Here is a 14,113-nt window from a genome sequence, read left to right as displayed (position 1 = left end):
AGAGAAGAATAAAAACAAAAAATCTAATTAAATCTCAACACATGAAAAAAAAAAAAAAAAAGAGCAAATATCCAAAAGTTAAAAAATAAATGGGTCAGATGGTAGATTTGAATAGAAAAGAAAAAAGAAAAAGGGATTCAGAAATGTAAATAGGCACTCTTGGGCTCAATAAAATTGAATAATTATTTTATTTCTTGACTCCAGATAATACCGGAAAGAGTAAATTTATACATATACAAAAAACAATTTAAAAAGAGAAATCTCCTGGCCAGGGAAAGAACATACGAGTATTATTCAAAACACAAGTGATATAACCTAATAATTGTGTGGCATAATGTATGTGTTTCAAACCATTTTACAAAAGAGTTTCCAATAGGAAAACCGCCATAATATGTTCACACCTGCGGTTTCCAAACATATATTCAATGTGTATCAGAAATACCAAGAAACCTGTTTAGGACAATGGTTAATCATATAACATGTAATAAGCCTTCAGAATATAGGTAATATTACAAGAAAAATATAAAGTATGATATATATATGTACCACACATTAACAAGACGATTTCTTGAAAAACCGCTAGACTGTATTCACATTTGCGGTTTCCAACCATATATGTATTAGGTATAATAATGTTGCCAAAGGACCTTTTGACAGTAACTATTGATGTTATAATATATAATAGACCTATCGAGACAAGATTGATATTACCAAATGGATATATAACATGATGTATATGTTATACAATTATACAATTGAATTTCAAAATGGAAAACCGCTGGACTGTATTCACACTTGCGGTTTCCAACCATATATGTATTATGTATCCAAATATTGCCCAAGGGCCTGATGGTAGATTTCCTTATGCAAAGAGGTGTAACCTTTATTCCCATTTGAACCATGGGGTCGAATGAAGTGACAAAAAATGACGAAATGTTTTTGAAAACCGATAAAAAATGGAAACCGCTAACACTAAAGATGGCAAAAAGGACAAGAAACACAAATATAAAACACAACAGAAGTATGTGTACTGACCCTCACACCTATAGGAGAGACGAGGACATTACAACCCACAACGAGAGGCCTTAATATGGGCCCTTTTGCAGATATACCCATCTCCACTCTTCTAGGGGCTTTCTACAGGATTTGGAAGTGTTTTGGGGAATTTTTGCCAATCCATCAAGAAGATCATTCGTGAGGTCAGACACTGAAGTTGGGGGAGGGGGCCGGGCCCATAATCTCCGATCTAGTTCATCCCAAAGGTGTTGGATGGGGTTGAGGTCAGGGCTCTCTGCGGCCACTCGAGATACTAAACTTCTTACCCCATTATGGAGCTGGAATAGGAAAGTGACGAACTGCCCCAGACCATCACCCCTCCACCACACGATACAGTGGTCACTATGTATTCTAGTAGGTAGAGTTGTCCTGGCATCCACCAATCCCAGATTCCTCCATCAGACTGCCAGATAGTGAGCCGTGATTCATCACTCCAGAGACTACGTGCTTTACACCCCTCCAGCCGCCGCTTGGCATTGTGATCTTAGGCTTGTGTGCAGCAAATGTGGAAACCCGTCTGACGAGGCTCCGGACACAGTTCTGGTGCTGATGTCACTCACTACAGGGATCCACGCTGCCTCTGGAGTGACCACAGCGATTCTTACATACAAGGTGCTTCAGCACTCGGCAGCCGCATTGTGTGAGTTACGCAGTCCACCGCCTCGTGGCTGAGGGGTTGTTACTCCTAGACACTTCCACTTCACAATATTTACACTTACAGGTGACCAGGGCGGATCTGGCAGATAGGACATTTCACCAACTGGCTTGTGGCAAAGGTGGCATGCTATGACCGGGTCACCTGTACAAGTTACTAAACTTTTTTTTTATTTTTTTTTTAAATAGAATTATTTTTTTTTTAAATAGGGGATTAGGATGCTTGTTTACTAGGCAATATTTTGCTTTTCAGAACTGAAATGTATGTCCACCATTTTGAAATATACATATACAAATATAATTAATGTATAGAAATTACTTATCCTGTACTGTAATATACTCCAGAGCTGCACTCACTATTCTGCTGGTGGGGTCACTGTGTATATACATTACATTACTTATCCTGTACTGATCCTGAGTTACATCTTGTATTATACTCCAGAGCTGCACTCACTATTCTGCTGGTGGAGTCACTGTGTATATACATTACATTACTTATCATGTACTGATCCTGAGTTACATCTTGTATTATACTCCAGAGCTGCACTCACTATTCTGCTGGTGGAGTCACTGTGTAAGTACATTACATTACTTATCCTGTACTGATCCTGAGTTACATCTTGTATTATACTCCAGAGCTGCACTCACTATTCTGCTGGTGGAGTCACTGTGTATATACATTACATTACTTATCATGTACTGATCCTGAGTTACATCTTGTATTATACTCCAGAGCTGCACTCACTATTCTGCTGGTGGAGTCACTGTGTAAGTACATTACATTACTTATCCTGTACTGATCCTGAGTTACATCTTGTATTATACTCCAGAGCTGCACTCACTATTCTGCTGGTGCAGTCGCTGTGTATATACATTACATTACTTATCCTGTACTGATCCTGAGTTACATCCTGTATTATGCTCCAGAGCTGCACTCACTATTCTGCTGGTGGAGTCACTGTGTACATACATTACATTACTTATCCTGTACTGATCCTGAGTTACATCCTGTATTATACTCCAGAGCTGTACTCACTATTCTGCTGGTGCAGTCACTGTGTACATACATTACATTACTTATCCTGTACTGATCCTGAGTTACATCCTGTATTATACTCCAGAGCTGCAGTCACTATTCTGCTGGTGAGTCACTGTGTACATACATTACATTACTGATCCTGAGTTACATCCTGTATTATACTCCAGAGCTGTACTCACTATTCTGCTGGTGGAGTCACTGTGTACATACATTACATTACTTATCCTGTACTGATCCTGAGTTACATCCTGTATTATACTCCAGAGCTGCATTTACAAACCTACAGGCTTCAGAGATAAAATTTCCCGTACAGGCATCTGAAGTATGGAAAACAAACTACCCTCATCATTATAGGAGCTCAGTTAAGCTGTTAAGGTGTCTGACCATAAGCTGGTGGACTATGTTCAATGCAAACCAGCAGAATTGTGAAGATACCCTTTAAGGATGGACCTGTGCAGGCTCTTTGCACAGTAACACTAGAGTCCAGAGGCTCACCTGTTCAGAATAATCATTTCCATCCACGTCGTCGCTGTTCGAATGACCTCCGGGACTTTGTACATCGATGCCATGACTCTCCAGGATTGCTGCTTCTTCGAAGAAAGCAAATATGGCCCTAAATTATCTGCATGAGTAATATAAAGCACTCACCCCAAAAACACACACAGGACAGGGAGAGGAAGGAAAGACTGGACTACTCCACATGCAGGAGACATTGATTTATACATAGGCCAGAAGAACAAAAGGGCTTTTCCCCTCATCTTTAGCACAGAAAGGATTAAACATTAAAAAAAAAGCCTAAAATATCAACCCAGGGAATGTAAATGTGATGAGAAGACAACACGACTGCGGCCAGTACCTCATCTACACCGCGGATTGTTCTACATTATATGGGCCTCTAAATGAACATTTCTGAACAGCAGATATTACGAGTAAATCTACAGATAGAAGCGGATAATATAATATAATATATCAGTGTCAAACTAAACACTTCTGTGGATGCAGCTGGAAATCCAACGCTTAAAAGGAAAGAAAACAGCAGAGGGCAGAAAAAGTAAAGGAAAGATGTGGAGACTAAGGTGGGGGGCAAATTTAGGAGGAAGGAGAGACTAAGGGGGGGGGGCAAACATAGGAGGAAGGAGAGACTAAGGGGGGGGGCAAACTCAGGAGGAAGGAGAGACTAGGGGGGGGGGCAAACTTAGGAGGAAGAAGAGACTAGGGTGGGGGGCAAACTTAGGAGGAAGGAGAGACTAAGGGGGGGGGGGCAAACTTAGGAGGAAGGAGAGACTAGGGAGGGGGGGCAAACTTAGGAGGAAGGAGAGACTAAGGGGGGGCAAACATAGGAGGAAGGAGAGACTAAGGTGGGGCAAACATAGGAGGAAGGAGAGACTAAGGGGGGGGGGCAAACTTAGGAGGAAGGAGAGACTAAGGGGGGGGGGCAAGCTTAGGAGGAAGGAGAGACTAGGGAGGGGGGGCAAACTTAGGAGGAAGGAGAGACTAAGGGGGGGGGGCAAACATAGGAGGAAGGAGAGACTAGGGAGGGGGGGCAAACTTAGGAGGAAGGAGAGACTAAGGGGGGGGGCAAACTTAGGAGGAAGGAGAGACTAGGGAGGGGGGGCAAACTTAGGAGGAAGGAGAGACTAGGGAGGGGGGGCAAACTTAGGAGGAAGGAGAGACTAGGGAGGGGGGGCAAACTTAGGAGGAAGGAGAGACTAAGGGGGGGGGGCAAACTTAGGAGGAAGGAGAGACTAGGGAGGGGGGGCAAACTTAGGAGGAAGGAGAGACTAGGGAGGGGGGGCAAACTTAGGAGGAAGGAGAGACTAGGGGGGGGGCAAACTTAGGAGGAAGAAGAGACTAGGGGGGGGGGCAAACTTAGGAGGAAGGAGAGACTAGGGGGGGCAAACTTAGGAGGAAGGAGAGACTAAGGGGGGGCAAACTTAGGAGGAAGGAGAGACTAGGGGGGGGGCAAACTTAGGAGGAAGGAGAGACTAAGGGGGGGGCAAGCTTAGGAGGAAGGAGAGACTAAGGGGGGGGGGGCAAGCTTAGGAGGAAGGAGAGACTAAGGTGGGGCAAACTTAGGAGGAAGGAGAGACTAAGGGGGGGGGGCAAGCTTAGGAGGAAGGAGAGACTAAGGGGGGGGGGGGCAAACATAGGAGGAAGGAGAGACTAAGGGGGGGGGCAAGCTTAGGAGGAAGGAGAGACTAAGGGGGGGGCAAACATAGGAGGAAGGAGAGACTAGGGGGGGGGCAAACTTAGGAGGAAGGAGAGACTATGGGGGGGGGGGGCAAACATAGGAGGAAGGAGAGACTAAGGTGGGGCAAACTTAGGAGGAAGGAGAGACTAAGGGGGGGGCAAGCTTAGGAGGAAGGAGAGACTAAGGTGGGGCAAACTTAGGAGGAAGGAGAGACTAAGGGGGGGGGGCAAGCTTAGGAGGAAGGAGAGACTAAGGGGGGGGGCAAACATAGGAGGAAGGAGAGACTAAGGGGGGGGGGCAAACTTAGGAGGAAGGAGAGGCTAAGGGGGGGGCAAGCTTAGGAGGAAGGAGAGACTAAGGGGGGGGCAAACATAGGAGGAAGGAGAGACTAAGGGGGGGGGGCAAACTTAGGAGGAAGGAGAGACTAAGGTGGGGCAAACTTAGGAGGAAGGAGAGACTAAGGGGGGGGCAAACTTAGGAGGAAGGAGAGACTAAGGGGGGGGCAAACTTAGGAGGAAGGAGAGACTAAGGGGGGGGGCAAACATAGGAGGAAGGAGAGACTAAGGGGGGGGGGCAAACTTAGGAGGAAGGAGAGACTAAGGGGGGGGGCAAACTTAGGAGGAAGGAGAGACTAAGGGGGGGGGAAAACTTAGGAGGAAGGAGAGACTAAGGGGGGGGCAAACATAGGAGGAAGGAGAGACTGGGGGGGGCAAACTTAGGAGGAAGGAGAGACTAAGGGGGGGGCAAGCTTAGGAGGAAGGAGAGACTAAGGGGGGGGGCAAAGATAGGAGGAAGGAGAGATTAAGGTGGGGCAAACTTAGGAGGAAGGAGAGACTAAGGGGGGGGCAAGCTTAGGAGGAAGGAGAGACTAAGGGGGGGGCAAACATAGGAGGAAGGAGAGACTAAGGTGGGGCAAACTTAGGAGGAAGGAGAGACTAAGGGGGGGGCAAGCTTAGGAGGAAGGAGAGACTAAGGGGGGGCAAACTTAGGAGGAAGGAGAGACTAAGGGGGGGGCAAACTTAGGAGGAAGGAGAGACTAAGGGGGGGGGCAAACTTAGGAGGAGGGAGACTAATGGGGGGGAGAAAGACTAACGGCGGAGGGAAAGACTAACGGGGGGGAGAAAGACTAACGGGGGGGGGGAGAAAGACTAACGGAGGGGAGAAAGACTAACGGGGGTAGAAAGACTAACGGAGGGGAGAAAGACTAACGGAGGGGAGAAAGACTAACGGGGGGGAGAAAGACTAACGGGGGGGGGGGAGGAGAGAGACTAACGGGGGGGGGGGAGGAGAGAGACTAACGGGGGGGGGGGGGAGGAGAGAGACTAACGGGGGGGGGAGGAGAGAGACTAACGGGGGGGGAGAAAGACTAACGGGGGGGGGGAGAAAGACTAACGGGGGGGGGGGAGAAAGACTAACGGGGGGGGGGAGAAAGACTAACGGGGGGGGGGGGGAGAAAGACTAACGGGGGGGGGAGAAAGACTAACGGGGGGGGGAGAAAGACTAACGGGGGGGGGAGAAAGACTAACGGGGGGGGGAGAAAGACTAACGGGGGGGGGAGAAAGACTAACGGGGGGGGGAGAAAGACTAACGGGGGGGGGAGAAAGACTAACGGGGGGGGGGAGAAAGACTAACGGGGGGGGAGAAAGACTAACGGGGGGGAGAAAGACTAACGGGGGGAGAAAGACTAACGGGGGGGAGAAAGACTAACGGGGGGGAGAAAGACTAACGGGGGGGAGAAAGACTAACGGGGGGGAGAAAGACTAACGGGGGGGAGAAAGACTAACGGGGGGGAGAAAGACTAACGGGGGGAGAAAGACTAACGGGGGGAGAAAGACTAACGGGGGGAGAAAGACTAACGGGGGGGGAGAAAAACTAACGGGGGGGGAGAAAAACTAACGGGGGGAGAAAGACTAACGGGGGGGAGAAAGACTAACGGGGGGGAGAAAGACTAACGGGGGGGAGAAAGACTAACGGGGGGGAGAAAGACTAACGGGGGGGAGAAAGACTAACGGGGGGGAGAAAGACTAACGGGGGGGAGAAAGACTAACGGGGGGGAGAAAGACTAACGGGGGGGGAGAAAGACTAACGGGGGGGAGAAAGACTAACGGGGGGGAGGACTAATTGGTAGGGGGAGAAGGACTAATTGGGGGGAGAGAAAACTAAAGAGGGGGGGGGAAGAGTAAAAGGGGTAGGTGATAAACAAATAGTTGAAAAAAAATTGGATGAGGAAAGAAAGACCAGACGCAAGATGAATGCTGCCGGATATTCCCGGCGACTGAGTGTTACATTTCACCCCATCTTTACTGGGTATGAGACAGTCAGACATATTATGGTAATCCGAGGCTAAATGTATCACTAATGAACGTTCAGGATGCATATGTATTGGCTAATTATACATGCAAGAGCAATAAATGTAATAACCTGCCCGCGGCGGCGAATACAAATAGGAGCGCCGAAATGTGCAATTCATTAGCTGCCGGCAGGATTAGATACCCCGACTAGAGATACACCCTCAGGTTATGGCATTATGGGCTCGTTAGCCCTCCACGGCAATTACAAGAATTCCTGCAAATCCTCCCGGCTCATCGGTGACTGATTCTTTTTGATATTTTTATAGTTTGTTGTTTTCACATCTAGATTTTTTTCTAGCAAGTTACGAGGGCGACAGAATAATAAATTGAGAAACTCGGGATGAAACTGTGACGAAACATTTCTATAGACAGGATCGGGGTTAAGCAATTACAATACTGTAATATGGGGTGGAGGGGGACTTTACATCAGCACGTTTCAGGTTTCCTTTCATTTTTTCCCCAATTTTTTATTTTTTTTTAACCATTTCAGTACATCTATGGATGAAGGTCGTTACGGCTGTGCGGTGATACATTACCGATATTGGCTCTTCTTTTGATCTCCTTCCGTCTGTTGGCGAACCAGTTGTACACTTTCAAGGAGGTGACACGTTCCAGGTCGGAGAGCTTCTTCCCTGAAAATTTAAGTTACACCATTAATTACAGCCGCACGAGATCAATCACTACCGGAGTTTATTCAACTTTGACTGACGGGAGTTTATAGCGTTGTTCACACCACGCCATGGTGCACATTAGTCTTATACACCGGAAAAATCTCCCTGAGTGTTTGTATGTCCATCGGGCGTGCCCAACGTAGATGACAATCGCACAAATAAAACCTATACCACCCAGCACGTATTTTTTATTTTTTTTACAATGGGCATCAATAGCTGACATATGACATGGTTGCATACGTCGGGGCTATACGCTCCACATATATTCCAAATGTGCACCGCCAATGAGGTGTGAACTGAGTCTTACATACACAGAATACTCATCAGGCTACATGACAAATGGTTATCTTCATCTAGGACGATATTAACAAATTGGACATTGAACCAAAGCTGAAAAATGAGCAATTTATGGTCAACTTTTTACATCTCCAACCCGTGGTTCCCGGAAGTTGCAAAACTACAATTAACATAATGCTCTCACAGCCAAAGGCTTGAACCCCGGCTGCTAGGACCCCCAGCGATCAGCTGTGATCTGTGGGAAAACCTGGCAGTAAGTGTTTAGTTTCCCTGCAGCACCACCACAGGAGAAATGAAGTATTACATAGTGCCCATTCATACAGTGAAGGAAATAAGTATTTGATCCCTTGCTGATTTTGTAAGTTTGCCCACTGTCAAAGACATGAACAGTCTAGAATTTTTAGGCTAGGTTAATTTTACCAGTGAGAGATAGATTATATATAAAAAAAACAGAAAATCACATAGTCAAAATGATATATATTTATTTGCATTGTGCACAGAGAAATAAGTATTTGATCCCCTACCAACCATTAAGAGCTCAGCCTCCTCCAGACCAGTTACTGCTCCAAATCAACTTGGTGCCTGCATTATAGACAGCTCTTACATGGTCACCTGTATAAAAGACTCCTGTCCACAGACTCAATTAATCAGTCTGACTCTAACCTCTACAACATGGGCAAGACCAAAGAGCTTTCTAAGGATGTCAGGGACAAGATCATAGACCTGCACAAGGCTGGAATGGGCTACAAAACCATAAGTAAGACGCTGGGTGAGAAGGAGACAACTGTTGGTGCAATAGTAAGAAAATGGAAGACATACAAAATGACTGTCAATCGACATCGATCTGGGGCTCCATGCAAAATCTCACCTCGTGGGGTATCCTTGATCCTGAGGAAGGTGAGAGCTCAGCCGAAAACTACATGGGGGAACTTGTTAATGATCTCAAGGCAGCTGGGACCACAGTCACCAAGAAAACCATTGGTAACACATTACGCCGTAATGGATTAAAATCCTGCAGTGCCCGCAAGGTCCCCCTGCTCAAGAAGGCACATGTACAGGCCCGTCTGAAGTTTGCAAATGAACATCTGGATGATTCTGAGAGTGATTGGGAGAAGGTGCTGTGGTCAGATGAGACTAAAATTGAGCTCTTTGGCATTAACTCAACTCGCCGTGTTTGGAGGAAGAAAAATGCTGCCTATGACCCAAAGAACACCGTCCCCACTGTCAAGCATGGAGGTGGAAACATTATGTTTTGTGGGTGTTTCTCTGCTAAGGGCACAGGACTACTTCACCGCATCAATGGGAGAATGGATGGAGCCATGTACCGTCAAATCCTGAGTGACAACCTCCTTCTCTCCACCAGGACATTAAAAATGGCTCGTGACTGGGTCTTCCAGCACGACAATGACCCGAAACATACAGCAAAGGCAACAAATGAGTGGCTCAAAAAGAAGCACATTAAGGTCATGGAGTGGCCTAGCAAGTCTCCAGACCTTAATCCCATCGAAAACTTATGGAGGGAGCTGAAGATCCGAGTTGCCAAGCGACAGCCTCGAAATCTTAATGATTTACAGATGATCTGCAAAGAGGAGTGGGCCAAAATTCCATCTAACATGTGTGCAAACCTCATCATCAACTACAAAAAACGTCTGACTGCTGTGCTTGCCATCAAGGGTTTTGCCACCAAGTATTAAGTCTTGTTTGCCAAAGGGATCAAATACTTATTTCTCTGTGCACAATGAAAAGAAATATATATAATTTTGACAATATGATTTCCTGTTTTTTTTTTATATAATCTATCTCTCACTGGTAAAATTAACCTAGCCTAAAAATTCTAGACTGCTCATGTCTTTGACAGTGGGCAAACTTACAAAATCAGCAAGGGATCAAATACTTATTTGCTTCACTGTATCAATGTGTTGCCTGTATAATACAGGACGGGTCCTCCAGAGAAAGAGACGCTCTATGTAACCGCTCTCCACTCTGGACAACAGATGAGGATCCAGAACCAGGGACCCCCTCTATTATCTCAGAAATCCCTTATAGGGGGTATGGACATTCCCTTTAAATTTCACAAAACTTTAGAACCTCCACTTTTCAAAAGCAGCATTAGAGTCTATGCAATGCTCGATAAAGCCACATATGAACGAAATTCCATTAACAGCCAATAAAAGAAATAGAAGATTCACAGCAGCACAGATTATTTAAGTGACAAGGGTGCTAGTGATGAGGGGGTGTCTGTGTACTCTTGACAAGTGATATCACCAAAAGATCATACGTATCGGCCTGTAACCTGGCACTAAGTGTTCAGTTTCCCTGCAGCGCCTCCGCAGGGGAAATGAAGTATTACAGTGTCCATTTATATCAACGTGTTGTCTGTGTAATACAGGACAGGTCCTCCAGAGAGACGCTCTATGTAACCACTCTGCTCTGGTCAAAAGATGAAAATCCTGAACATTGGGCCTTAGTCTGCATTCCTTAATAGGGTCTAGGACTAATCTAATGTAAACCTTCACACAGCGGTACGGAGGGTGCGCAGGACCAAAACCGGGGGCTCGTCCATACAAAAGTTGGTAAAATATGAAAAGAGTCAATTTTTTTGGTTCCCTTCTTCGATGTAAAGCGACAATCCTCCCCAATTCCGCAAACTTGGAAATGTTTAAACACGTCGGGCGCACTCATAACCTTGAGAATCAGGACCCGCAGTGAAGCCGCCGCTGTCATTTCTGCGCACCTTACACAAGTCGATGCCAAAGACGACTTGGCACGGAGTTGTTGTTGAGCGGGTTGGCTTCCCACCAAGGCCTTTAATAGAGAATGAATTATTGTTCGGACATAAATTATGTAGATCGCTGTGATTTTTTACATAACGTCTCAAGGTCTTTCCTGAATAATATGCAAAGATGACAAACAAAACATCTTTCTGTGGCATTTGCAAGGGTGTGAAACTGGCGCCAACTAGAGAGGTCACCGGTGGAAACCTGGATTGGCTGCGTTCCTACCCGGAATCTGCAGGATGCTACTTAGTATACGGAACGAGGATCATCGCCTGTCTGTATACGGCGTATATCGGAATATGATCACGGCACAACAAACGCAGAATTATTCTTCACTTAATTAAAGGGGCGGGCTCTGTTTTGGTATCATTTTTTCGGAAACGTGGCTCTCACTAATTTGGATAAATTTGGCCGACCCAATAAACGTCAATGGAGAAATTCCAACAATGGGACTGATCGGACATCAGAAAGTGGAGCTTATACAGAACTGGTGGAGCAGACTGGATGAATTCCAATGAAGAACGGTGCTGCAATAAAGCCCGCTCCCTCCTCCCAGGGACCACCTATGCTTCATCCTAAGGGCGGGCTTTAAGCCAAGAGAAGACCCCCTTTCTGGGTAATGCAATAAGTCTACAGAAAAAGAGGAGTAGCTTCATCCCAACCACTAACATACATAATAATAACAGACGCATCCCACACCCCCACGTCACTAAGAGGTTCTGCAGCAGATGACGTGAGCATTGAATATACTAATAGAAGAAAAACTGACTTGAGGTGGGGACTGGCCATACACAATAGATGTGTCGTCTGAACTCGCCGATTTCCGTGGGATCGGCCGACCGTCTCATGTGTGTGGCGGGATCCCGACTGTCGAGAAGAGAAGGGTCGGGAATGTTGAATTTCATGATGCCCGATTATTTTATTCGTTAGCAGAGGAGTCTGGCAGCGGCTTTCGCCCCATTGAGAACACGCGCTCCCTTGGCCGAGCTGAGCGTGCACGGGTATGGGGGGAGTCGGGATGAATAGCTGTCGACCGATCAATCAAATGATCGATCGCCTTCTAATTTGTATGGCCAGTTTAATATTTAATATGTCATATTACAATAGAGAGACGATAATCTCATAAGACCGGATTCTTCTGTCTACGGCACCAACATCATCGCCTCTGACTGATTGGTTGGGATAAGTATAGGACCCGCTAGCAAACGTTGCGCACACGGGCGTTTAGCGGCTGCTACGGGGCCGAGTCAAGTGCTAGAACATCATTCACAACATAGGACTTCTATATAGGACACTACTATCTATCTACTAGGGCATGGGGACCATCACGGTCATTGCTATGGGGCCATATGAATCCTAGTAACGCCCCTGGTTGCTTCTGATGAAATGCTGCATCGTCACCCCCATCAGATATCTTCATGTCATGTCCCCTCAACGGCCGGGGTCCCAATAGAGAAACACGGCTGGGACCAGGCACTAGGACCAAACCTACTCCTGTAGCTATGAAATTGTGCAAGGCTACAACACACAAATAGGGGACATTGTATGGAAGCCGAGCTCTGTATAACTCCCATCAGCTCTGGTATAACTCCCATCAGCTCTGGTATAACTCCCATCAGCTCTGGTATAACTCCCATCAGCTCTGGTATAACTCCCATCAGCTCTGGTATAACTCCCATCAGCTCTGGTATAACTCCCATCAGCTCTGGTATAACTCCCACCAGCTCTGGTATAACTCCCATCAGCTCTGGTATAACTCCCATCAGCTCTGGTATAACTCCCACCAGCTCTGGTATAACTCCCACCAGCTCTGGTATAACTCCCATCAGCTCTGGTATAACTCCCATCAGCTCTGGTATAACTCCCATCAGCTCTGGTATAACTCCCATCAGCTCTGGTATAACCCCCATCAGCTCTGGTATAACCCCCATCAGCTCTGGTATAACCCCCATCAGCTCTGGTATAACCCCCATCAGCTCTGGTATAACCCCCATCAGCTCCGTATAACCCCCATCAGCTCCGTATAACCCCCATCAGCTCCGTATAACCCCCATCAGCTCCGTATAACTCCCATCAGCTCTGTATAACCCCCATCAGCTCCGTATAACTCCCATCAGCTCCGTATAACTCCCATCAGCTCTGTATAACTCCCATCAGCTCTGTATAACTCCCATCAGCTCCGTATAACTCCCATCAGCTCCGTATAACTCCCATCAGCTCCGTATAACTCCCGTCAGCTCCATATAACTCCCGTCAGCTCTATATAACTCCCGTCAGCTCTATATAACTCCCATCAGCTCTATATAACTCCCATCAGCTCTATATAACTCCCATCAGCTCTGTATAACTCCCATCAGCTCCGTATAACTCCCATCAGCTCTGTATAACTCCCATCAGCTCTGTATAACTCCCATCAGCTCTGTATAACTCTCATCAGTGCAGCAGACACGTCACACTCACCTGGTTTCTGTATGACCGCGTTGCACGCATTTGCGATCTCCTCCCGCTTGGCCTCGTCGGGATACTGGTTCTCATTAAAATAGCTGAAAAATTCAAGTGTTCACAATTATCCAGTGTTATTTTATCCACACGTGAAGAGCGCGCGGTTCATCCCGTGCTGCGTTTTATCTACAGAAGCTTTTGACACGTTCGATAACGTAACCAACACATGGAGAAGTTAAAGGAGAACTCCACCCAAGAATGAAACCATCGTCTCCTTCCCTGCGCATGCTTTATACTACACGACCCCGGTATTCTGTTACAATATGGTTTCTACGTTGTAGCAACAATACAGGACACTTCTTTCTCCTGTAACTAGATCTGACTCCATCACTTTATGACAGATTAATGCAACGCCGACACCAGTAGGAAGGAGTCCGTGTCAGATTAAAAAACGCTGCTGCATCATGGGATAAGCCAGCTGTTGCCAGGGAATGTGGTATTACACGGCGCCCATTGACATGAATGGGTGACCATGGTCATACCCAGTCTTTCACAGAGGGAGGCGCTCTTCGTAGTGACCGTCGGCTCTGGGGGTAGAGGGCAGCCTAGAGGGTGGTGATGCCAAAATGTCATTA

General features: G+C 46.6%; 1 protein-coding gene across 4 annotated transcripts in view; it reads right to left on the bottom strand.

Annotated features, from left to right (window-relative positions):
- Window positions 1–14,113, bottom strand: part of HMBOX1 (homeobox containing 1) — an 86,198-nt gene that overhangs the window by 10,753 nt on the left and 61,332 nt on the right. For 2 of the 4 annotated variants that reach the window (XM_075860866.1, XM_075860863.1), the window contains exons 7-9: window positions 13,497–13,579; window positions 7,828–7,923; window positions 3,245–3,339 (exon numbers count right to left, since the gene is read on the bottom strand). In XM_075860866.1, coding sequence (XP_075716981.1) covers window positions 3,245–3,339; window positions 7,828–7,923; window positions 13,497–13,579 — 274 coding nt within the window. The remainder of the gene's footprint in view (window positions 1–3,244; window positions 3,340–7,827; window positions 7,924–13,496; window positions 13,580–14,113) is intronic. The other 2 variants (XM_075860864.1, XM_075860865.1) reach the window with 2 other exon arrangements.

The sequence above is a fragment of the Rhinoderma darwinii genome, chromosome 4, assembly GCF_050947455.1.
Source record: "Rhinoderma darwinii isolate aRhiDar2 chromosome 4, aRhiDar2.hap1, whole genome shotgun sequence".
Lineage (NCBI taxonomy): Eukaryota > Metazoa > Chordata > Amphibia > Anura > Rhinodermatidae > Rhinoderma > Rhinoderma darwinii.
This window is presented reverse-complemented; position numbering and strand designations above follow the sequence as displayed.